Here is a 27059-nt window from a genome sequence, read left to right as displayed (position 1 = left end):
AAAGACTTAAAATTGTTATATCCAAAAACATAAGGGCTTATTGTTAGTTTGGGTGAATTTTTATCTACAGACAGCATTAGTATTGGTAAAATGTGTTGTGTAAAATGAAACAATATTAAGTAGAGATGCACGAGACCATAAAAAGACCAAAACCATTAATGTAAGAATCTTTTCCACAAGTTTTTTTTATTATTTTATTTGTAGTATCTTGCAGTCTAGATTCTTCCTCAGTGCTACGGACTGCTTTATAGTCCAAACACATTTATTATTTACTGTTACAAGTCACAGCTCCTTACTGTGTGACTAGTTTATTACCATCAAACAGAGAAACTGTAGTCTGTTTTGATTCAATGTACACATTTTAACCTGTGATATGTTTGGGTCTGGGAAACTACATTTCCCAGCAGTCTAAGTGAATTATTTAAATTGTGCATTCTTAATCTGTGTTACAGTACTGACATAGTAAGAAGTAACAAATAGGGTTTGGACTAAGTGATATACCACAGATAGGGTTGAGGAATATCAAAACAGCACAACATTACTCGTGGGTGGGTTTGGTCTTCGTGTGAAGTATTATATTTTAAAAACATTGAATACTTCAAGAATTACTCATTTAAAATATCTGCCTTGTGAAGTTACACAATAAGACTTCACTGTCTGATCAAACTGATGCTGAAGTACTTTTAGTGTGAGCAGCATTCAGGCTCTCTGTGGTCACAGATGGTCTCTGCAGATCAAATTAGAGAGTTTGAATAAGTTTATCAGTTGTGTTTTAGGTTTATTGGAAGAGAAGTAATGTTACACGACTTCTGATGGGTAACAATCAGCCTACCCATAACAACCCAAACGCTGTGTCACATAGTTTCACTTTTCCTCTCTGTCTGTGTCATGTTATGGAAAATAATTATGGCTTTCAGAAACTGCGTTTTACAGTTAAAACTGAAATGACCTCTTTATTTCTTCATGGCTGCTTTGTTTCTCAAAGCTTTCCGTACTGTATGTTACACTTGACTTCTCTGTTATCTTTGACCCATCAGACCCATGTTTGACTCCTCAGTCTCCTCTGTGTTGCTAGGAAGAGGTTTTTTGTTTCTTGTCCATCTATGTTGAGCTAAACTGCAGAGCAGCACATCAAAGCCCCACCCTCTGTGAGCCCGCCAGATGTCCCGTGGTCATTTTTAAACTCACACCCCAGCACATGACATGGAGCAGTGTGTAAGCATGTAGACAGAGGTGGATGGGCTGCTTGGAAATTGGAAAAGGAAGCCTGTATTTATGAGGTGGTTTGAGGTGCTGTGTTAAGACAGGCTTAGCCTGCCACTCTCCCCCTGACAGCCCTGTTTCCCCCTGAGCTGGGGTGACCAGAGACCCAGAGAGGTGAGGGAGTGAAGGCAGGAAGCCTGTCAAAGCAGGTCCAGACCAGACCTGGACCTCAGCAGACTTGCAGGCAGGTGATGCAGCAAATCACACTGACAGAAGATGTAAAGCAGCATCTAATGCGTGCTGGATTTATTTTTTCCTGAAGCACAAACAGGAAACAGAAACTGTGTTTCCTCATGTGACTGCTTCACTCGGTGCATGCTGGGACAGGCTAAACTTTTCATGACCCAGGAAAAGATTTGTATTTGTATTTGTAGCTAAATGATGTACACAGAAGTTTAAACACCGTATTGATCAAAAAATCTGAGCAGTACGAGTCTTGTTCAACGTTTTACCTGTTACCTCCAGCAGCCCCGTGTCTCTTCCTCCCACACTGACGTCATGAGACGTTGAAGAGCCCGCTGAGATATAAAGTCTGAGGTCGGACGTGTGGTCTTCTCCTTACAGCCGCCTTAACAAGCCCCCGGGCTGCCCTCCGAGGGGAGCTGCACATCAAATCTGTCTCGGGGTCCCTCAGCCTGAGGTAGGATGAGTGATCTCCCAGAGCAGGGATCCCCTCTCCTCCCCCACGCAGCAGCTCTCCTCCTGCTCCCTCTCCCTCTGCCACGGCGGCCGGCCCATGTGAGTCAAATTACTGTAATTGAGCAGGGATGGAGCTGGGTGTGAGGTGATCTCTCTCTTCATCCCCTCCCTCCTTCTCTCTCGTTTTCTCTCTCAGATATTTCTGCACATGTTGTGGAATGACCAGCAAGCATCCCTCTCTTTTTTTCTTCCTCTTCCCTCTCACACTGCCTGTAACACACAGATCAATTAACTCCTTTCAAGTCAGATCAAAGGCCCAATACACCGTCAGGTCTGTCCACAAACCTGTGGGACAATTAGCTCTCCCTGTGGACAGCGACCATGCCGGACAGATGAGGGGAGGGAGGCTGCTGCCACTGTGCATTTAGTGTTTTGATCCTGTGTGTTGTCATTTTAAAGCTCTTGAAGTTTATTTCGTGTAAGAAGTTGTTTTGCGCTCAGTTTGTAGTCGTTTCTCCTTTTTGTTGCTTTGCAGTTCATGGTCAAAGTGATTTGAAGTCCTTCAAGTACTTCGCTTGTTGTACTTTTCTGTGTTTGTGAAGAATTTTATATTTTTTTAATGTTTTCATGCTTTGAGTGCACAATTTTTGTGTCTTTGTTGTTTTGTGTTTGTTTATTGTTGATTTGCATGTCCGTGTATGACTTTTGGATTTGTTTGCAGTCCTCTCCTGTTCTGATGTTGTCATTTTTATATTTTGATGGTAGTTTTGTGATCCACCAAAGTTTTATTGTGTCATCAAAGACTTTTACAGTCAATCCGTGGCACCTTCAGTGGTATATATTTTAAACTTTTTGCTTCTTTTTGTCACTGTGGTCGCTTTGAGTGTATCTTGTGTTTTGTTTTTCTTTATACTTTTTTGTCTTTTATCTTTTTGTGTCTCTGACTTTATTACAGCTCTCTCGGCTCGGCCCCTGATCCATTGAGTGTCTGGTCCCGCCTCAGGAACACGCGTCCACTAATGCCTGGATGGGCACGGCGGTGGCACAGCTAAGAAGTGTGACTTAAACTAAGTGGAGCTTTCGTCCACAGACAGGTGCACTGACCCTGTCCACCCCTGAAGGTGCCACTTGCGTTTTATTGGACATTTAGGGCCGGCCAGCATTTTTTAACAGCCACCTGGATGCAATAAAGGGCCAGCTCCTGAGCTATGGCTGCCCAGAGGATTTCCCAGCAGCCCCCGTGGGACCTCTGGCTAGTTAAGATGTTTATTAAGCTGAAAGTGGTCCAGTGGGAAAACACAGCACTTCTGAGAGATTCGGGCCAGCAGTTTTCTTGTTAGTCAGAGCGCTCCCCGGAGGATTGGGTTTCTTTTTCTTTCAAACCTCGGAGGGAGGACAGGGTCAGTTCACAGGGCACGAGGTTGACCAACTGGTAACTAGGCACATGAACCCAGGAAGGGAAATATCTAGAGACCATCAAGGTCAGCTCTGAGCAATTCCCACAGTTCCCAAACTTAGAGCGTCAGCTATAGATACTGCTAGCTCCCAATCGCAGTTTTTGAGCCATGATTTTTTCAGAGTTTCCCGAAAATAACTATGATAATGTTTTGGTTTTGTTTGTTGTTTTACTTCAGAAAATATCCTCTCACAGGAGCTTCATACTTTCATTTAAATTGATTTTTAATGGACTCAAACAAACGTGGCAGTGCAGGCTGAGGCTTCAGTGCTTGAATTCTCTTTCTTTTTTAAATACAGCTGAACTCTTTTTGCAGAAAATATTCATCCAGATCATTGTGATGTTGGCTCGGCTCACTGTTTGACAGATCTTGACCTCACTAAGCTCTGCTGGACCTCGAGTTCAAAGCACTGGTCTGTAGCCTGAGGCGCTGGGCTCTAATAACTTCAGTTAGACTTTTTTTTTTTTTGCCTTCCAAAAGTTGAGCAGCCACTCTCCGCTCACTCTTTAACTTTATTTAAATGACAAAGAAACAATCCTCATTTTCACAGCTCAGCTTGATAGAAACGACCTCGTTCTTCTTTCATTTTGAACTCAGTCTGGCGAGCCCTGTGGTTAGCACATGCGGCCGGTGATGGTTTTTAGTGCTCTCTGCCTAATGTTCAGGACAGATTAGAAATGTTCGCCTGTGACAGATGCTGTCTAGATCCTCACTACCAGATCCACCCAGCTGCAAAACATCTGGAGGATTTCTACCTTCTTCTCTGAAGTGCAGCCTATTAATGACACACCCGCAATCAAACATGTGGACGCACACTTTCTTTAGGACACACAAAACACACTCAGGTGTATTTTATGGAGACAGAGAAGAATCTGATGTATGCAGATGTTTGAGTATGAGTATTTTTATTCCTGCTGGGCTGTAGAGCCACATAGGTTTGCATATTCAGCTCCTTGGAATAATTATTTTCTTATTTGTGCTTTTTTGTTTCATCTGTTTTGATTCCTGCAGAGCAAGGGACATGCAGAATGAAGAGTTAAAAACAAGTCCTGCAGGTTTTGAAGGTAACGTTTGGTTGTTTATTTCTCTAGTTGTCTTTTGAGTATCTCTCACGACTTGAGCCACACACTCTGTGAGAGCACACACACTTTATTCAGCAGAAAGAGAATTTATGCATTCCACATGAGGAGCGGGTACGCTTGTTGTTAATGGCACACATCCTAAAATCATGCTCCTGGCCTCCTGCAGCCTCCCCTCTCCTGTGTCAGAGGAAACATTATTTCTGCGGAGACAAATCCACTGAATAACATGATCGTCTGATGAAAGGCCTGCAAATCTTCCCTGAGCTCCGAGGTTTTTGCTAATGATGAAAACAGTCACGTAACAACAAATTCCACGTATCCCACCGAGGCGATGCTGACTATACGGCATCAGTTTTGTATGCACACGAGCCAAAGATTTTCAAGTGCTCTCTGAGGCCAAAGTATTGTTTTGTTTCTGCGTCGCTGCTCCACTCAGCACCTCTGGGTGGGGGATGAAATGTTGCTCGGTTGGAGAGAGATTTAAGATTTCTCAGGTGCTCATCAGCAGTCAGAGAAGGTCACAGATACTTGTGGGTGCGTTTCTCTCGGGGACATTTGGAGCCCAAAGTTTAATTTAGTTTGAAATGACCGAGAAAGTTTAAGTTGTTCCTCATGTGTCTGCACAGCTTAAGCTCACATGAAGATGTTTGGCTGTGGCCTGTGTGTGAAGTGAAACAGAAGGGATGGGGAGATCCCCACATCACAGGATCAAGAGCTTTAGTTATTGCTGTGTTTCATAATGTTTCATCTGTTACCATCTGTGACTCAACTTTGAAAAACTTTGTTGAATGTTTTGAAGATAATCCTCTGGAAGAGGAAAAGTTGGTTTCAAAATTTGCAAACCTTTTTTGTTTTAAATTACCATTTTGACTGTGGGCCAAAAATAAAAAAGGCCCCACTAAACTGACAACTCAATTTTTTTATGACAACAACAACAAAGTATAATCATATGAAGATCATGAATTATGACACAAAAATGCTGTTTTAGTCATTTGTCAAATGTCTCTGGGGGATTAAAAGCAAAATAAGAATAACTTAAAGTTTAACACTAATGGAAAGAATACTTTTATGTAATAGTTATGTTTCTTCATATTGTTTTCCTTTTAGATGTTTGTCATTTTTAGTTGTAAAACATGAAACAGGGAAATTTCTTTTTAGTGTTTGCTGCAAAATAAGTGCAGATCTTTTTAATTACAAAATTTCAAAAACGTGACTTTTTTTGTTACTATGGTTTGTAAATGCAAACACTGCATTTGCACTAAATGTTTGTGCTTATACTTGTGCTTGATCTTCTTATGACACAGATGGAACAAGCTAGCTAAACATTTACAGTTAAAGGTGTTAGACTGGTCGCAACATGTACAAGTAAAAACAAATATGGCAATGAGGAACATTAATTTAAAAAAAAAAAAACTACATTTAATTTTGTCAGATAATAACAGTTGGATTATGTTATTTGTAATAAATTTAAAAATAAAGTATTTTAGAAACAGTAAAGTCCTGTGATGGAAAAACTGTTGTTCAGTTGCATATCAACCAAAAGATAAAGGATACTTTTTTTTTGTCATATTTATTTCCTTTTTTCTTCTTTCTTTTTTTTGTAAATAAATTAAATATCATCAGATTAGTAGAACACCATGATTCTCTAAATGAGTATACACAGAGTATATGTCATTAGTGTAAATAAAAGTAGGTGATTCTTTTGAATTGTTTTTTTAAATTCTCATCAAGCAGAGTTAAGAAAACTAAAAACCTGCTTTGGAAAGTAATTCAGATGTAGTAAGAGTTTAGAAAACAAATTAATTTACACTTGCCCAAATCAAAGTCATTTAAACAAACTTGAGAACTATGTCAAACTAATTAAATAGAGATTTGAACAAAAGAAAACTTTAGAAAACTCCAGAGTCAAGAACTCTGAGTTTTTGGAATAAAATATCATGGTGAGATAGCAATTTTCTTTTCTGTTCATTTTCTAATGTTTTTTGTTGTTGTATTTTACTGTGACGATACTTTTTTTTTCTCGTTGATTTGCAGTTGAGTCGTGAGTTGTACTGCCTGGTTTTGTCCAGCAGGGGGTGGTGTTGTTGTTCATATAGACAGAATCTTTCGCGTGGAATCCACCGGCGGTCTAATAGATGGTATCAGGACAGCACAGTGAGATAATGTGTGTTCTGACTGAGTCAGGGGACATGGAGAATAAATCTGACTGCATCCTGGATCACTGTCACCACATGAGCCCTCACTTTACACACAGCTCTGTGTTTCTGTGAGGACGTCCACTCTGCAACTTTGACTGAGGCAAAGACAGTAAAAACATTGTTAGACCTTTAACTGAAGCAGCCAAAAAGTACTGTGATTTAATAATTATACATATTATAATCATTTTAATTTTACAAGCATCATTGAACAATTTTACCTCTTGGATTTAGACTTAAAGTAAAACCCAACTTTAACTCATGATAAAAGCAATTTATTTAGGCTACTTAGGAGGCTGGCTTACAAGTCAGTATATCCTTTAAATTCCCAGTAAATCCACACCCACCCACTATCATGATCTATTTTAATAACTGTATGATAATCTAAAAACATTGTTTAAAAATAGTCAGCAGGGATAAAAGCACTGGTTGTAGTACAGGTTTTGGTATCATTTCACGTGTATTTTTTAAGTCTTTCATTGTTGTGTTTGAGGTCTTCATTTTTTAATCTCACTTTAATCAGGGCTCACTTTCAGCCAGTGTTTTAACAAAGTGCACAGCTGCAGGTAAACACTTTTCAGTCGTGTGTGTCAGCTCTGTCACACACAGACTCTGTCACACCATCTGTCAGGAACTCAATAAATTTGTCAGTGAAAAGAGAGAAAGAAAAAAAAGCTGAATCCAATAAATCATAACATAAACAAATCACAGCATGGGTTGACAGTGCTGTATTATACTTTGGCCTAATCCCGTGGGAGTTAAGATTATCCTGCAGTATCATTTTTTTTTTTTTCGTCTGAGGAAGACGGGTCATGTTGCTCAGGCGATAAAAACAGAAATGTGACAGAGTGGAGAGGGAGGATGTTAGCTCATTATGCTGACTCCATCTGTAAACTCAATAGTAGGTATTTATTGCGTGGAAATAATGCGTATGAATTCCCTTCAAATTAAAAGAACACAATATTTAATTTATTTATTTTCTAGGTTTAAATCAAAGCAGTTGTTAATTCAGCATATCCAGGGCCCTCTGGCCTGTGGGGCCCTGCTCCTAACCTCTCATTAATATTTTTAGAACAGCTCACAGAAGCTGATTTCGTCTATGGATGTAAAAATGTACATTTTTCTGAGCTGCTGAAAAACTGCAGACAGCACAAAGACTCAGCAAAGACAGATTCAATTACAGAAGTGGCCGATGTGCAAACCTTCAATAAGCTGATCCAGGAGCGGTCAGAGAGTCCGGACTGGACGATGAAAATGATCTGCCCTCAAACCTTCAAGCAGGAGGCAGGATTTCTCAGAAAGTCCGGGAGAAAAAAAAACAACAGTGTGCAATAAAGAAGATTATATAAGAGAGAAGAAGTTTAAGTTTCTGAAGCATCAGAAACTCTACTGCTGCTGCTGCAGACGCTCTGTCAGTTTTCTGAAAGCTGTGCAGATCTGCAACAAACAATTAAAGGAGCTTTTAAAAAAAGCATCACGGAGAGCTTCGGAACACTCATTAAAAGATCAAAGTGAGTTAACTATCAAAGTCCTGTGGCCCTGCAATTTGGGGAGCCATTATGTCTTTGCTTTGCTGACTTTCTCCTTTAAGTGCAAGAAGATTTCTTTCTGTTTTCACATTTTTTTCAATAATTCTAATTAAAGCGTTTTGGTTCAGTCACATTTCAAAGTGCAGGAAACTTTAAACGCTTCGTCTAAAAGCAGTGTTGTGTCAGTCCACATATGCAGTGTAATAACAGGCGGGTTGGAGGTGAGGATTATTTCTGTGTGGTTTCTCGGTGCATTGATCAGCCTGAGGCTCTGAGGCCTGACTCACTCCTGAGTTTCTCTCTGAGCTGATAATGAATGGATCCTGCGTGGCCTGTAAACAGCGGGAAGTTAATGTAATTAAAGCAGATAAATTGTCTATATGTTTATATTCTAATTTGATTGATGCGTTTGTTCAGAGGAGGCATACATCTGAGAGAGGGCTAATTTGATTTATTTATTGCGTCGAATTATTAAGGCTTAGTTTGGTTCAAGTCTTTTTTCGAAAATATCTTTTTAAAATAAACTTTAAGTCAAAATGACAAATTTAAAAAGGCGTCAAATTTAATTGAGTTGATGAACGTTTTATATTTCTAAGTTTCCTCTCTGAAATGTTATACTAACTGAGTGTTTAAACCGAAATATTCCAAAACATTCATAAAATTCTTTTTTGTTTTAACTACCGCACAATTATTTAGACGCATTTTTCACTTATTTAAAGTCATCTCTTCTGCATTCTTCCTTTCATAATCACCGTCCTTAAACCGAAATTTTAATCTTATTTTGAAGGCTCTTAATCCGAGTCGCAGCTGTCCGCGAGGCTTTAGGAATGTGCGCAGCTGCAGCAGCGCGTGCTCTCTTACCTTTTCGATGGACGCAACAGTTCTGCTCACTTTAAGCTAATTTCTTAAACTTTTTAGTGGAGCGTTTCTTCCCATGCTCACACCTGCTGTAATGTGTGCGTGTGTGTATTTTATTTTCCCTCCTCCGCACAGACGTGAGGGAGGGCACGTCACGCAAACGCTCATTAAAAAACCCGCGAGCTAAAAGTTGGCGGATTGATTTATTGAATGAATGTTTGATGTCCTCATTCACACGAGTGACCCGGCCGATACCTGCTCAATGAACGCGGGAGCTGGGGGACTACAAGCAGGATAACACAGGCTTAATACAAATATATATTTTAAGAATGCATTGATTATTTGATATTGATTTGGTTCAGCTCATAATGCTGCTTATTGCTGAGATAATCCAATATAGTTTGAGGCGGAGGGCTTTGACCCCATGCTGTCAGAAAAGCTGGACACTGGAGAGACAAAATCTAAGCCGGGGGAGGATGACTTCATGACTGGCAGGTATGGAGCGATTCAAATAAAGAGAGAACACAACTGTGTTCTTTTGTGTAATATATACAGAGAAAACGTAGTTTCTTTATATTTGTTTACTTTTCTGTGACTACTCCTTTCTACGGTAGCCCAAAGCAGACATTCAGCCACACATTTTATTGGGGACTTCAGGTAGTTGTGAGGTCTTGGCTTTATCAGATGATCATAACTGGTATCTCCAGAGTTTGGAATCCACAATAAATCATACACAAAATAATCCTAATTTACCTCATCAGTGTGAGCCATTGCAGCATGGCTTGTTATTGGTGTGACTTGTTACTTGGGGGACCAGTCTATTATTTTTTTGTATCCTCAAAAAGTATCAAGAAAAAAAGCATTTCATCAAGAAAATGAGATCAAATAATCCATTACTACCCTAAGATGATTCTAAAAAAGTGTATGATCTTGAAAAACGGCAATGAGAAAAATTGTATTTTTAACCCTATGAACAAAATGAATCAGCGGAGACCTTTGGAGAAGAAAAGGAACCACAGAAAACCAATCTATTTCTTTTATCTGAAAAACTGAGTGAATAAAATGTATTACCTCTTAGGGCTTCTGTGCAATTCTTCCTAAATGTGTCCTTTTGTGAAAATACTGAAAAATTACTGATTTTCATTCAAGTGTTGAGCTCCTGTGTCATCCCTGCAGCAGTACCCTGTGTGACCAGCAGAGGGCGAGGGTAGCAGCAGAACTGTGTGCACGGATCTGGGCTACAGGTCATCGTCTGGAGGCTTCACAAAGACTCAGAGACAAAACAGCCTGTCCTTATCTGAGGTAAACACTGACTGAGACTTAAAAGTAACCTGTAGAGGAAGAAAATGTAGATTTTACTATACTTTTTTTTTTTTTAACTTTCAAACGATATTTATTCAATTCTTTTGCTGTTAGCAATGCTAAATAGGCTATTTGACTGATTTATTTCTCAAATTCATTTTTTAATATATCATTAATACAAATATTATATTTTGACATATTGTTGTTAATATTGTTATCATTGCTGTCAGTCACACTCGCCTGTCAGAGTTGGTCTGTATCATGTCTTTGTGTGTTAAATTGAGCAGCTAATGTAGTTCATTATGAGGCCTGCTGCGATTTATTGCAATGGATTAAAACCCTTATTAGCATTAGCTCCTTTAACTGTGTAGCATCTCTGAAGATGCATTTTAATGACTCCAATAGCTCCCTCTCTCACCTCCTGCCTGTAGCTGTATGCTAGCTCATTTAAAAAAGAAAATATATAGGCTAAGTATAACCTTTTTGTCGTGTGGTCCAAACGCAGGGCGTACCTCCATCAGCAGACCTGATATTTCAGACAGGCCTCAGTGCAGCACTCCCCGTATCTCTGCTAACATCTAAGCCACGGTACATGAATATCTGGTGATCATTTATCATACCGTGATCAACGTTCGTGCCCATGCGTGAGTTAAGTAAACTGAAAAACCTAGAAGTCTAATATTAGCTGATTTTCAGGATTTTACAGCAAAAATACGCACACATCCCACGTAACAAGCTAACAAAACGATCCATACACTGGCTGATGCGTTCCTGCAAAATAATCAAGCACACTTTGTATTTTTTTTAATCATTTATTTTTTATATTCTTATAATATTTTTTGCTAGTTTTCGACGTAGAGATAGATATCCACGTGGTGTGTTGGCCCTGGCAGCGCCGGGCAGCGCTGTTATCACTCTGATCGCCAGGTGCATCAGCTGAAAGGAGACAGCAGCTTCCACTGAAAACAATACACAGAGAGCATGAGATGCTCATCTGGGCTCCACTGCTGAGCCAAATACAATAAGAATACAGACCAGTCATATACCTGAAGGCTTGATATTTTTTTTCTTAAACGGTAATTGTGTTGTAATTTTTACTGAATTATTTCCACGCATTTTATTTTTTATCCTTTATTTTTAAAGAGAAAGCGTATCATATCACATATAAGATAACGCATAAAAAGAGATTTATAAACGTTTTTGTGTCACGTTTGTTGTTAAAATCAGTATGAAAGGAGCCTAACAGTTGTTATTATTGTTTTGTCTCTGCCTTTACAGTGTCTGTAAAATCTCATTTTTTCTGCTATTGTCTGTTGACGGTCGGTTGCTCTGTCTGTGCCTCTCTGTGTCTGTATGTGTGTGTGTTGTTATTGGACTGTGTGCAGCGCACTGTACTCTGCTCCAATCGCATCCCAACGGCGGTGAATGGGGGGAATGAAAAAAGTGAAGCCATGCATGCAGGAGTGGGAGGATCCACTCGCTTCAATCTCGATCTCAGACTTTTGCAGCGACAGGAGCACAAACCAACCAACCGTCCGCGTTACTTCCAAAGAGTTACTGCCGGCTGGGACATCCCTACACACACATACACTGCTTTTAGATATTTTTGGGGGGATTTGTTGACAACTTTTTCTTCTTCGCCTCATCCTTGACAAGGGTGTAATTCCGTGCAGAAGTCTCCCCTAGCTTTCTCCGGTCGGTTTGAGGACGAGAAGATAGAGCTTCCTCAGTGTCTAATCCTAACAGGTGACTGTTCAGAGACTTTTACACCTTTATTGTTTGCTTTCAGTCTCCACACTCTGCTCCCACTCAGCTGGGATTTATGCAGCCGACTCAAACTGTCGTTACTTAAAAGTACCCTGAGCCTAAGTCGACAATTTTTTGCATTTCTTCCACTCAAGCTCATTTTCCATTTCCCTCCTCCGAGCTGCAGGCTGAGTGTATCGCGCGGAGCTCAGACGGTTTCAACAGGTCTCCTCCGCGTCCTCTTCTTTTTTACGCTCCTCTTCCTCCACACAGACAGACGAGCAGACAGGCAGGCTTTGTGGATCTCCCCTTGTCACACGTCTGACTTTATCGTCTTCTTATGGATATTGCAACAGGTCTGGTGTCACTGGAGCGCCTCTCCGTGGGAGAACAGTCCGAGACGTGCATCATGCTGGACGGCATAAAAATTGAAGATCATCCCCTTCGCTCGGGACAGGCCACGCTCGGAGTCATGCTCGGTAAGGCTCTTATTCTTTTCAAAACTGCATAAAACCACTGTGGAGTGTTAGAGGGAGTCTGTTATTTGTGTGTGTGGATAACACCTTTGTGCATGCATCCTTAGTGATTCCGGATTTCTTTAAATTTACGCACGTGGAAACCGGATAAATCCACTTTTACGCACCCAAAGGAATACAATCGAAATGAAAAATGTGTGTTATTTGTGTTATTTTTTTCAAGGAATTATCAGTTAAATAAATCCTTGGTGATGGAGTAATCTTCAGGCTGGATGAGTGATGTGCTCTAGAGGCCTTGTTTAGGAGAAAATATCAAATTCACTCTTTAATCTGCGGTTTTTATGTAATTAAACACAATAAAACCTACATTTATTTACTCAAGAAGCCAGTGTGTAAATATTTAACGCTCCACGTATTTGGAAACACGTTGAAGTCATTAATTCAGGCCTTCTCTCTCCCATAACTCCTCTGCCGCTCTTCCAGGCAGCGATTGTCATCATCCCTCCGTGTGTGAAGGATGCCAGCGTCCCATCTCCGACCGCTTCCTGATGAGGGTCAACGATTCCTCATGGCACGAGGAGTGTTTGCAGTGCACCGTGTGTCAACAGCCTCTCACCACCAGCTGTTACTTCAGAGAAAGGAAACTTTACTGCAAACACGACTACCAACAGTAAGCACAATATCTGCTCCCCTGCTTTCTCTCCCTCCATGCTTGTCTTCAGATGGCTCTGGTTGCTGTGCAGTGATTTGAGAAAAAGACACTGAGATGTCTGTGGCTGGCCTCGAGGCCTTGTATGTGTGTGTGTGCATATACACATGTAGGTGTGTATTTACGTGCGCTGTCCACAGTCTGAAAGTCTGTCAAGTAGTTGAAATTATGTTTGATTTTTTTTCTGGGTTTAATGAAGTGTAAAAAATATTTTTTCAACATGAAGGTGTGACACAGTTTCACCTGTTCTTACCTCTCGTAACTGATGAATGCATGTTTGACATTTTGCTTCCTTAAATAGTAAATTGATAATATCAAAATTAAAATAAGGAAGACTATTTAGATTTTAATTTGAGCTTTTTGCACATCCACAAATTTTAAATAAGAAATTTAGAATATGTGCAGCTCAGAGCTCACATTGGCTGAACGACGCTCGCATTAGCGGTCATATATTATCATCATGTTTGGGTTTTTTTATTGTCACGGTAGCCCACGGTATTTTCCACATTTGTTTCTAAGGAACCAGAGTGTTTTTAGCTCTAAAAGGATGTGCTGCCGCTCAGGCCCGAGAGTGTGCAGGCGTGCAGTCTCGGTTTTTTATTCCGCTCTGTCACATCTGTGTGTCTGTCTATTTCCTGGGTGCATCGCGTGGCCTTTCCCCATCACCACAAACCGCTGGTTGATATTTTACAAACTGGAAAATAAAAAAACATATAGGATATATATTTTTTTCAAAACAGTGAATCTGAAGCACAGGGTGGATTTAATTTTGCGATAGTTTTTTTTTAAATTATAATTTTTATTACGAAAAACTAATTTATCCTTGAGCCTCAAACATTCGACTTTTGAAATAACCTTACTTTTTTGTCTCGCGCATGTTACGTCATCAAACTTTTTTCTTTTTTTAAAAAAATCAAAACCCTTAATATTGTAATTTTATATTTGAGAGTATTTTATTTTCCTAAATAAGTTCAGTTTTAGCACGCGGCAGGAAGCGCCGTCACAATTTTCCGGTGTTATGAAAATATCTGTCTCTGGTCTGATATGAGTCATACGTCGGCCCAGCAGCAGAATACGCTCACTTTGACTCATTCTTAAAGGTAACAATAATAACAATTTCGAAGTTTTGACGTTTGCACTCGCGCTACACGCACGCACTCACGCGCAACGTGGATAAATAATTTTGAGGGCATTAATAATTTAGTTTCATAATCTGGAATAACTTTGATAGAAGCTGCTACATTAAGTGTGATTACAGCTTCTGACGGATATTGTGATTGAATATAGATTAATTTAAATATTTACTTCTCTAAAATTACACCAACATGTTCACTCAACAAAAACAGCATTATTAATATTCTAGCTACTAAAAATAATAATTTTATGAATTATAAATACATAGTCATAATAATAGAAGTTATGTTCTTAATGTTTAATATTGCAATACGATAAAGTTTTACACTCTAATTAAGGCTTATTAAAGGTGGTAAAATGTCAGCCATTATCCATGGAGTGAGATAAATTAGTAGATTTAATTAGATAATTATCACATAAAAGCAGCAGAGAGTGCAGTCAAAGTGAGCCAAATATTCTAACAGAGGTAACAACAATGCTGAGGGTGGCTGTTTGGCCCTGCGAGGATCCTGGGGTGCCCCTGTGTTTCTCATCACATGAGCGCTTTTCATGCTTGTCACTGAATTTTCAGCTTTTTGTGTGCGGCCTTTTCAACAATTCTACTTCGATTACCGGGACATTATAGCTCTCTGCTAGATACCTCGCCAGCAACAAAGGGTTACATCTATTGCCATGCGTGCCATTCATCCGGCTCTGTGACAGGAGTGTAGTGGGCTGATAACAATGGAAAAATTCATAGCGGTAACTCAGGGATACCGGAGTCACAGCGTCACAGCTCAGAGGTGGCTGGAAGCTGAAAGAGGGAGAGGGATCTCTTTCCTCGGCCTGTTTCGACACTGTCCACTTTTTTTTAATTTCCTGGGCGTGTTTCAAGAGTTCACGGCAGAAATAAACACGCAGAGGTGGAAAGGAAAGATTTATTTTGCCTTTGAGTAATTTTCAAACTCACACCCATGCTTGTGACGCTCTGTATTTGCTGTGTGACTCCGTCTCCTCTGCTACATTTGCTAATTTGAATGCTGTGTGTGAGCCTGTGTGGCAACCCGGATCACCCCCATCCAAACACAACAACCTGCTGGGCGACAGCCTGCCCTCACACTCTGTTATCCATCACATCTTTTAATTCTTCACCCTCCTTCTCACACTTTTTTTTTTTAAAACCCTCCCAGGTTAAATGCTAGCTGCAGGCCCCCTCCCATCACGCAGACACAAGTATCTCCTTTTTTGTTGTTTATTCTGTTTGCATTGATGGGATACTTAAGGATGTAATTGGCACCTTTTTGACTTTTATGACACCCATTTAAGATGCATTTGTCAGCCCACAAACTGCTCTGGGCTGTGAAGAGAGCACCTAGCCTTGCAGAGGTCTTCGTGCCTAATTACATTCCTACAGCAACTGATTCATGCCCCGTAATCAGCTCTCACTGCCTATAATAAATCAAGGAATTGGCAAGCAGTCTTTTTTGGCACCTTTGGAACAGGTTTAAGTGCAGACGGGGGAAAACAATTGTGTACTGTGTTATTAAACCTCCCACCAACACAGTTCAACACATCCCGCTCCATATAGTGCAATTATATAGTAACAAGATTGGATTTTATTAGCCTTTATCCCTTATGTTTGCCTCCGTTTTACGCCACGCGGCTGACCTGTGTTTATCCTCGCTTTGTAGGTATTTTTGTGAATGAGGAGTGTGTAAGATTTAGGGCCCCAGAAATAAATCAAATGTGCAGATGTCAGGCTTATTTTCCACAGGGGGCAATAAAACAAAATTTATGCTAAAAGAGGAGAAATGCTGGGATCCAGAGGAGCTTTTTGTGAGGGTATTTCAGCGCAGGTTTGATAAAAATTGAAGGCAAAAAGGCAGAGCTGTCAGTTGGACGGGAGCCATAGCCGTAGAGGAGGAACAAGCTCAAACGAGACGGGCGGTATGTAAAAGGTAGAGTGGAATTACACCACACTGAGAGAGTTTGTTGTGCCCTGGTGTTTGGAGGTCAATTATACATCATTAGAAAGAGGGAGATCTTTTCCCTGGGGAGAGCTCTCCTCTAACCAAGCAGATGCTTTGAAGGGAGCGAGTGTAATAAGGCCTATCACAGGACGACACCCCTGTAATGGACTGCCTTGTTAGAGAACTGCCACGGACTCCTTCTATAAGAAACATAACATTAACTAAATATACCATACGGCCTGCTTTGGGTCCTGCTGATGCATTCCACTGTGGATACTTTTCCACGCTCTATAAAGTTTTACCGTCCAGCTAAATTTTATTTTCGAGTGTTTCATTTGTAACTTTTCCCTAAGCATCAGCGTGCAGATTTTTTTTCCTACATTTATTTTTTATTCACGTAGCAGTAAGCAGAATGAAATTGAGGTCATGGTTGTATGAGTAGTAGAAAAACACAGCAGTGATGAAGCCATAAAAAGCAGAGCTCCCAGAAACCTGTCTCACCTCCCGTGCACGCTGCTGGACGATCCCCTGGTGTGCTGAGAGCTGCTTTTTAGAAACTGTTTGGAGTGCCCTCCTGTGAAATTGTTGTTTTTTAATTAGCTGTGCTTGGGACGCTGCTGCAGCATTGTGTGTGTGTGTGTGTGTGTGTGTGTGTGTGTGTGTGTGTGTGTGTGTGTGTGTGTGTGTGTGTGTGTGTGTGTGTGTGTGTGTGTGTGTGTGTGAATGTGTGTGTGTGTGCTCATGCTGGAGAGATGCTGACGGCTGCAGGGTTCCTGTGTTAGCACACCGTACATGTGTGTGTGTGTGTTTTTTTTATTCACTCTAGGACACTCCCGCGTGGCCTGGCACTTTGTGAACACTCACATGCACACCAAAACAGAAAAAGGAAAAAAAAAAAAAGCCAGGATGTAGTTTGTGTTGTCAGGCTAGCCGGGCAGTTTTGCAGTTAATTAAAGACCATCCTCGGTCCTGCTAAAGTATTTTAAAAGCAGCTCTGTGCTGTGGGTGCACATTTCTCTTCAGCAGAGCTTCCTAACTTTTTACTCCACTTGTATTTTTTTTTTTATAATTCTCCCTAAAAAGGATAAAAACGAGTCTTTAGCTGCTGCTCTTGGGTAAATAAAAGAGGACCTCTACAGAGAGACAAATCTAATGTTAGAAACACTAAGCTGGATAATATTGCTTCAGCTTGCTGGGATTTTTTAGTGCTCGGCGAGGAGCTGGCTGAAGCTGGCCCCGCTCCTCTGTAAGGAAGTATTGGGTTTTATGTCAACATGGCTCGGCCTGTCCCTGCAGCATACGAGGATGCATCATCTGTCATCTCATGGTTTGCAACCCCACCCCACCCCAACACACCCCAACATACCCACTCGATGTATTTACCCATTAAAGGACCTGTTAGAGTCACATTTATTTGCATCTGGAGTAAAATCCTCGTACCTCTATGTTTTTTTTTTCCTGGTTCAGTGATAAATATTTGATTCAAACATATTGTTTTACTTGAATATATGAACAGAGCTGTGATAAATTTCACGCCACATTCATGCATAAAGCGTTGAGCAGTCCGCTGTTTGTATTCCCTGCATGTTTCCTGAGATGCTGCCGGTAAATCTGCTGTATTATCAGGTGACTTCACAAAGGTTTATTTTTGTAAAGGCATTTCCGCTGTGTGTTTTAGCAGAAATGAGTGGGTGTGTGTGTCAGAGAGAAAGAGAGAAAGGGGGGGGGGCTATTAGGATACTTGGAGCACAAAGCACTTTGCAGGACGCTCCGGGAAGCCGCAGAGGCTCAGCCACGGTAATGCCCATCACCACTTTAGAGGCCAGACTGGTGGCGAGGGATGTGGAGCGAGGTCTCTGTGGCTTTGTGTGTGGGGGTGGGAGGAGAAGGATCTGCACTGGGATCTGCCTGGTGTGCTCACATTACACTGGATGATAGCAGAGGGGTGCAGAGGAACTCAAGCATGCAATTTGTTGGTAGCCACAATTTAACCTCATCTCCTAAAGCCGGCTGTTAGGCAGCCAGTGGGACATGTCAGTCAATCGGGAATGCTAATCAGTGACGGTGGAGGGAGAGCCATCGGCCTCGGCAGCGTACTGATTTTCATTACTGGCTCCAAGTCCTCGGGCCTTCAGGTTTATTTTCACAGCATGACAACTCTTCATAACAAAAAAGGAAGCCTACCACAAACCATTAAAGGCAATTTACAAATTAGATTTTGGCCAAATCTGCGAAATACTATAATAGGCTTCTTAGAGCGAGCAGCAGAGAAATACACACACTCAGCAAATGTTTTCTATTTCAATTTGCCAGATTACATGTTTAAATCAGAAGGATTTAACATTTTAAGCGCTTGCAGTTTCGCTCTTCCTTATAAATATCATTTACGGTATGTCTGTGTTGGCAAAATTACTCCTGCGCATTTTTCATGTGTTTTTAATCACATTTCAGAATCTGTTTGTCTCGTTCTGCTCCTTCGTCGCTCTCTGGAAGTAGCCCACACTTGTTTCTCCAGGCGGCCCCCAGTCGAACGTGCATGAGAAATTGAGACATGGCCTCTGCCGCTGGCTCGCAGTATCGCTGCTGGCCCCAACTGTGTATACGTGATCCCACTCTGGAATGTTTTTCCAACACGTAGGCTTTTCACAGATACACTAGAGAGGACTGGCATCATAGTGGCAAGTGCTGCATTCAGACTGTTGTGTGCCCAAGGCTTACTCTCACACTCACGTCACACATTCTAGCTCTACATGGGAATGGGCAGAGCTGTGTGTTTGTCTACATACACCCCAGGTTTTTGTGAGGGTGTGGGCGCATGTCTGTGTGAGTGTGAGTGCGTGTGTGTGTGTGTGTACACTTGCTTCCTCTCTTCTTTCTTTGTCTCTAATCTAAGCTTTTCCACTGTCTCACGTTCACTCTGGATCTTAAAGACACATTTCAGCACACCATCTTTGTAGCTGTTTGTCACATTTTGTTAAATTTGAGAGATTTTTTTGTCCAGATGCTGCATTTCTTTGTCTTTCTTTTTTTTTTACTCCTTTTAATCTTCATCAAATGAGATTAGCCCTCCAAATACCGGTATTCCTGCACAAAGTGACTGACAGAGATTTGCACTTTTATCATTAAGTGTGACACTAAGCTGGTCAGAGCTTTGTCTTGAATGGAGGGTCTGACGGAAACGGGGGCTCCTAATCCTTTTATTTGTGTCAGGCCCAGAAAAGGGGGAAGAATGGGGCCAGGGTGGGATGGGGGCCGCAGAATGCCACGGCCCTTAGTCCCCCTCCAGACCCCGGCCTCCACAGCCAAGTGAGCATGAGACTCATCTTATGTGGTCTATGCACTCGAGCGGACGCGTACACAACCAGGCGAGCGCGTTTGTGCTTCTACAGTATGTTGAGATGTTTGCTCACACACACGGTCACAGAGACATGTTCATCCCGTCACAGAGGCGCAAATACCTGTGATTCAGACGGGGTACCTGAACGCAGCAGAGCATGAGTGTGTCTCTGAGCTGAGCGCGGTGGCGGGAGGTTGAGTCTAGGATGAGATTAATAAAGTTTGCCGGTTTCCCTGGTCGAGGTCCAACACCAGGCTTTTGTCCACGACTCACATCGGGGTTGTGGGGCTTCGGCTCCTTTTGTGTGTGAACCCTTGTGGTAATCCATCTCCAGCGGGAGTCCCCTGGGGCACTTTATTTACTCATTCAACTGTTTGGAAGTCTGTTAGACTGCAGATCAGATGCAGTGAAACCAATGTGATTACTTTAACCAGCACTTCCAGATTCCTGCCCAGCTTCTCCTCTCACTCTGAGCTGCTGTGCTCTGCAGGAGGGAGGGGAAGGTCCGCACGGCTCATCCCTCTCTGTCTGTCCTGTTTACCGGCCTGCTTTGAGGACCAGTCCAATATTCTGTGTTATGAAAATTCTGCCGTCGCTGCTGAACCTCCTGTGCCCACACACTGCAGAGCTGCTTTGATTCTTTCATTATCCGTGTGTGTTTGACTTTGTTATTTCTTCCCTCGCGTTTCCAAAATACAAGTTCCTAAATCTGGCGTCTGACTAAGTTTGTGCATTTGTCAGGTCTCTTTCCTCTCTAGATCATAATTCAGCTCCGTAGCAAGTGTGGTGTCACAGTGTAAAAACTAACATCTATGTTTTATTGCAAACAATGAGAGGGATTTGGTTATCCATCCATCAACATAAACCCAGAGCTATGTATTTGGGGCTAACCCCCCGTGTTAAACCGTTGCAGGCTGTCAGGCTCTCTGAATTTACTCTCCGTCTCTTCCCGCTGGTGCGGCTGGGGAGTTATGGTGGAAATCAGCTGCCAGGACCGGCATCCACAGCCAGAGCTCCCTAAACTCTGTTCTGTTTAGAGCGGCCCGCTGATTGGTGATGCTGTCTTGGCAAGAAAAATAACCCATGTATGAAAACAGTGCAGATTGAGTTTCTACGTGTCAGAGCGGCCCCCGTCCTCCATGACCGGCCCCCCCACGGCAAGCCAGCATGATTTGTGCATGAGGTCCCGTGACCCATGGAAGCTTCAAAAAGCAGCGAGGGGAAATATTTGGATGATCCTGATGGGGGGGGAGTGGAGATGACGGGGGCTTGGTAAGAGCAGGGCTAAGCGGTGTAAGAGGAGGCAGATGTGGAGAATGTGCAGCGATGACAGCGGAGTGTGTGAGGAGAAGGCCGCTGTCCATCATGGATTCTTACGAGACACTCACCTCCACCGACGTCCCAGAGGGCTGTCCGTAACACAGACATCATGTTGTGCATAAAAGAAGGTGGCAAACAGTAGAGACGTGTGTCTGAAGGAGGCTTTTTATCATCAGGGAGCACGGCCGTGATACTGAGTGTCTGTACCTCACCCCCTGCTCACCCCTCTCCTCTTCTTTTACCTTCCCTTTGCTGGCTCTGTATTAATATTTCCCAGAAAGCTCCAACAATACATCTTCTTTGGGAAATTCCACGACTCCTGAACGCTGCAAAATGATCTGGTGTCTGTGAAAGGGATGGATGGATCAGGGGATAAAACATAAAGATTTTTCAGAGTGTTTCTGTGTGTCTGCTGCTGCTGCTCTCTGGATAGAGATTTCTCCTCGCTTGACTTGATAAGAAAAATGTGTTGCTGCAGGTAGAGGCTGTGTTGTTTGCTCCATTCATCTAAATTTTCCTCCTCTAGCCGATAGTGTTGTTTGATTCAACCTCAGAGCACATTATTTATGCACAGAATCTGCCTCTGGGGTCACTTCAGCGGGAAACCCACTGAACAGAAATAGCGGGCGTAGGTGGAGGAGGATTCATGCAAAAGCTAAACTCAACTTTAAAAAAAAAAACAGCAGAGCGAAGTCTGAAGCGACCCCAATCATTCATTCTTTGGCCTCAATGCTTGTCGCTGGCCTCCCTCTGAGAGTGGGTGGGTTGACTGACCCCCCTAAGTGTCTGTCTGTCTGTCTGAGCGCCGGCCCTGCAGGCCCAGCCTCGCAGGGGGAGCACACTGCGCTGCAGGCCCAAGTCGTGCTCTGAAACCAGAGCTCAAAAGTTGTGTTGTGATCCCAGCTGGAGAGACAGCTCTGGCTCTGAGAGGAGCCCTCTCGCAGCGTGCGGCCGGGGTCGCCGCTGGCCTCTCAACCTTCACCACTCCACTGTGCTTCTGCTCAGCACCGACTAGAATCGTGTTATTTATTGACCTGCAGCTTTCCCTTCTTCTAAAACTCGCAAAACCGATTAGAGATGTGAAGTTTTGATGAGGTCCTGTAATCAGTCAGGTCTGGCTTCAGAGGTTAAAGTTTCCTTTGCCTTCACTGCTTTCTGGATGAATGTTTCTTATGACTTGGACTGTCAGTGAAAGCGCTCAGTCAGAGGAAACAGGACGAGGCCGTCATCTGTTATGTCTGCGTTGGATGGTTTCACTTCTCCACTTTAATCTGTAAAGTAACCAGAAAATCTGGTTTGAGGGAAAATGCCACTTGGAGTGTTTGTGGTGTGAACGTGTCTTTATGTCTGCCTCTTGACACACCATGTTGATCTCCTCTCTCAAAGGCTCCAGCTTTACTTTGCATTGAAGTGTGTATTTTGCATTCCTGTGTGAATGTCCTTGCATGTGTGTTACCATGTGTGTGTGCAGCATGCCCACTTGCATGTGTGTGTCAGTGGGCCAAGCGTGGACGTGCCTTTAGCAGGCAGCACAGTCTGTGGATTCTCCTCTCCATGCAGAAAGCGGTGCGTGCCACCCAAACCACCACCCCACCCCACCCCTCTCCATCATCAGCAGGCCGACCCGCTCCCTGCTCTCCTTGCTCTCCTTTTCCTGGGCCCCAGAGCCTGGGCTGTGGCCTGTGGATGAGTGCTACATCCTGGCTGTCAGCACAGGGGTTAGCTGGGGATTGGCCTGTGGTGGAAGCGCAGTATCAGGCCCTGTCTGTCAGCTCCTCGTTCCACTTCCTCCCGCCCCTCAGCTGCAGGCTGCAGTCAGCGGCTCAAACATACGGGCGAGCTGTGACTGACTCAGATCTCTGGCTTGGAAATGAAAGGATCTCCCTCAGAATAGGCATATTCATAGCCATGCCAATGAAAAGAGGCTGTTTAAAACCCCTAAGTGCTCGGGTGTTGTGTTTTTAAACAGACCGCGAAAGCTTTGACAGAGGGTTTACTATTTCACCCAGTATTTCATTTCAGGTACTGTTAACTGTCGCTCTCTGACTTCCGAAGAACAACTACTCACCCACAGCGTGTATCTGAGTACAGTTACAGCTGACCTACGAGCTGCTCCGGAAACACACACTCCCATTGATAAGAATGATAAAAGTTTGAAAAATGGCATTGGAGAAATGTAGTTTCTCTCCTGTGAGTCAACGTACACTCTTCCGATTTAAGATTTTGATTGAAATCTTTTGGTTTCTTCAGCCCAGAAAACAAAACTCCTCATCAGAGCTTTATAACTTTTCGATGAGGCACCAAAAAGAGAAAGCTGTCAGCCAGAAATTTAAATACTCAAGCCCAAACTGTCTTAAACCCTTGTTTTAAACAATATGACTGAACCGTGAAGGATTTTTCCTGTTTAACAGCTACGATCAGCTGCAACTTAATCCACTTAGGCCCAAAGACAAAGCTTTAGAAAAGTGTTGATTTTAACTCAGAAATGCTCTAATCTGCTCTAGTTGCCAGGTTTGTTTGAGAGAAGACACCTTTCTGTTTTCTTCTGTCATTCAATTTAGGGTTACGGATCCTTCGACTTATCGATTTTAAGAGGCAATCCTAAATTAAAGGTCACATATGTTTCATAAAGCTTCTGATTCTGTGAAAAAACTCTGAGCTGTACGCTCACTCTGTCAGCAGATCACATTATCAGATACACACAGGTACATACATGCTTACACACACATGGACGCACATCTGTACTGCACATGGCAGCAGGCAGGCTTACACATGTCGGAGGATTTGCGACTATAATCAGATTAATTGGTCCATCTTCCCTTGGAAACATCACACACACACACACACACACACACACACACACACATGAAGGCCTCTGGTAGCTTTCAGCTGGATGCTGCTTACACTAAGCAGAGGCCAGGCAGCAGGCGCGGGGTCGGCAGGGTCACAGCACGCTCCCTGGCATCAGCATCGCCTCATGGCTTTACATGTTGGGAAAATTATTACAGCCCCGTTCTGTGTGACAGAGAAGGAATTTCTATCTCTTCCTCCTGAGAGTCCTGGCTTATTTGAAGCTGCACTTTTTTTTAAGTTCGATTTGACCCAGAGTTTTTTTTCTTACAGTATAAACATGAAGGTTGGTGTTGCTTGGCAGAAGCTTTCAAAGACGGTGGCAAAACATGCCCAGCTTTTGCAGTGTATATTATAAGTGCATTAACCATAATCCTTATTAACATTCTCCGGGCTGCATGCAGGTTCAGGTCTTCACTACCAAGTTTATGTTTTCCTTATTGGCCACAAGTATGTCTACGCAAGAGACTATCCACACACACGCTGCCGTTTGTGATTTTATTATAGGTTTCAGCTCCACCACAGCTTCTACTTAGGAACGGATCCATTTTTTCCACAAATATAAAAAGTACGAGTATGCTGGTGCAACCACTGCACGAGTGATGAAGTTTATTGTTATCTTACCCAGAAGATGGCGCTCTGAGAAGTACGTGTCAGATTTGCATGCTGGGATAAATAGAGAGGTATAACAGGCTCAGATTAGACAACATGCCTTCAACATCCACTCGAAGCGACCTGGGACAGACATCACAACCTTTGTTCGTACTACATTCGACTTATGGATAAAACTCTGAGGATCCCTCAGGTCAGCACGGCCCACAGAAGAACAGATTCATGTGTTAACCTTGAGCTGACATCAGTGACTGTGGAAAACTAAGCGACTCTTTAGTAAGTGATTGAAAGTTCTGCACTGGTCAACAGAGCTGTCGGACAATCATCTTTTCAACATCAAATAACAAACTGACAACACATTTCTGTGAAAAATCAACCATGGAACACAAATCCACATGATAAGATAACTACAAAAACTGAACACATTACCTGTTTTAAATTTTACTTGTTTTTAAAATCTATACTTTGACTAATGTTCCACCTTTTTGCTCTGAAGGACGCTGAGTTTATACCATGTCTTGGAGCCAACCAGTAGAGGGAGCTCTAAATCTTGAGGCTTCACCAACAGTGTGCACTTATAGTGTCCATTTTAATGTACATGTCATGATTATACATCTAAAAAACATTTTCAGTGAACCATCGGGTAAATCGACCCTGTGTCCACTTTGTTTCAAAAGAGCCCTGAAGTTTTAAAAAGTGTCCAGTGGATGTGGGTGGCATAGGGCTGGGTAATAAAGCCAAAATTAAAAAAACATATTTTTTTGGCGTAATATGGATGTGACTTAATATTTATCGTAATAAAGTTTAGAAATGTAAAAATCTGAACCAGACCAAATTTATTTACATTATTAACCAGAAAGTTAATCTAACAGTTAAATAAAATAACTTTTCCTTGCAGGTATTTAAAACTAAAAAAGTTGCAAAATAAAAGAATCCACTGTAGCAAGCAGGGTAGGGGCTTTTTAACTTACAATATTTAAAATTGACAATTCATGTCAGACAACTCTTGGAGGTATGCTTTTCTATATTAACAAAATTGTTAATACAGTTAAATAATCAGTATTAGACTAAAATAAATAAAAAATATAATTAACATGGCCCAAAAATGAATCAAAATAAATACAGTTTTATGAAAAAAATCTTCAATTAAAAACAAAAATAAGTTGAGAACAGTGAATGCCATATAATGGCTACAAGAGCTACAATGGCAGCTGTTGGGTCTCTAGCAGTGAAATCTTGCGAGAAAAATTTGAAGTAGTATAAAAAAATAAATAAATAAATGTTCCTCTTTCTATCCACGCATCCGTACCTCAAAGCCATCAAATAATGACTCAGAGGCACAGCTTTAACAATGTTGAGTCTGACAGTATATTCTGAAATTTGAAGGAATAAAAAGCTGAAAACTCACAGAAAATTGGTTGAAATGAGCCAGTTGGCTAAAAAAATACACAAACAACAACAAAAAAAAATCATAAATGTTTGACCATTAGTCATCAAAGACGATACTCATGGTTGAATAAGCTTGCTAAATACTGTGAATAAAAGAATGAAAAATAAAGTCATTGGTAGCACACAGAGGAAGCAGCTTAAAGCACGCCCATGAGTAAGCTGTTTAAATGCCTTAAATAAACTTCACAGGGTGACCAAAGTGCCCCCCATAACCAAACCATTCTGTTCACTGACAGATGGACTGGATGACAAAATATTCTGCTATCCACTTTTATGCTAATAGCTAAATCATATCCAGATTGATGTTTAAATGAGCACAGTAACAAATGTCGTTCATGACCCGGCACATGAGCTCTAAACTGTCTGAAAAGAGTCATGAACCCTGGAGTTAGAGGTCAGAAATGTGATATTTCTGCACACCAGCACAAACTTCCTCCCATAAATTAATGGTAGGGGATGGCTTGTTTAGTGTCAGCTCTTTTATTCATCTTCAAATAGCAGTGGGATGTGGTTCAGTAGATCAGAAAAATTCCCAGAGTGTCAGAAAAGCTCCAGATAAGATCATCCTTCACATTCTTTTTTTGTGATTGTCCAAATGTTCTGTCTGCCTGCTCTGCTTCATGTGGTAAACTCTGCTCTCTGGCACTTATAACTGGCAAAACAAGCCGTAAAAAGTGTATTTCAGGAATACTGTTCTGCCCAGCTCTGGTTTTTTCACACATTCTGGCGCTAATAAGCTCTGACACACCCTAAACAACCAGCCTCTCAAAGAGTACATCCAGTGTGGAGCGGCGGTTTGGTGTCCAGGGGAAGCCTGCGGTTCTGGAGCCAGAGTAGGAGTCGTGCCCTGCCGTCCCACAGAGATGACAGGAAGATAAGAAAGAGAGGTGGCCTCTCCGCACAAAAACATCCCACCAGGAACTAACCCAACCTGGGGGAGACGTGGAGGGCTTCAGGAGCCTTGTCAGAATCTATCCTTACGGGAAGAAAACACACAGAAAAAACACGGTTTCTGGGAATGCTGCTCCAGTAGCCGTCTTTTAAGATGCTGTGGTATCACAGATATCCATATTGAGTTTAGACTACAACAACACGCCGCTGTATGTCACAACTTTGGCTTTGTGACATGGCTTCTCCCAACCAACAGCCACA

General features: G+C 42.1%; 1 protein-coding gene across 2 annotated transcripts in view; it reads left to right on the top strand.

The window, feature by feature from the left end:
* Window positions 1-11804: 11804 nt before the first annotated feature.
* The window catches only part of lmx1bb (LIM homeobox transcription factor 1, beta b), a 51313-nt gene continuing 36058 nt past the window's right edge, over window positions 11805-27059 (top strand). Inside the window, exons 1-3 of one of the 2 annotated variants that reach the window (XM_074669284.1) lie at window positions 11805-12071; window positions 12428-12550; window positions 13031-13217. In XM_074669284.1, coding sequence (XP_074525385.1) covers window positions 12481-12550; window positions 13031-13217 — 257 coding nt within the window. In that variant the 5' untranslated portion in view covers window positions 11805-12071; window positions 12428-12480. Of the gene's footprint in view, window positions 12551-13030; window positions 13218-27059 lie in introns of both variants that reach the window. The other variant, XM_074669283.1, reaches the window with a different exon arrangement.

The sequence above is a fragment of the Halichoeres trimaculatus genome, unplaced genomic scaffold (assembly GCF_033239565.1).
Source record: "Halichoeres trimaculatus isolate MK-OKI-2021-1 unplaced genomic scaffold, fHalTri1.1 fHalTri1_scaffold_5, whole genome shotgun sequence".
NCBI lineage: Eukaryota > Metazoa > Chordata > Actinopteri > Labriformes > Labridae > Halichoeres > Halichoeres trimaculatus.
Note: the sequence above shows the minus strand (reverse complement) of the source record. Positions and strands in the feature narration are given on the sequence as shown.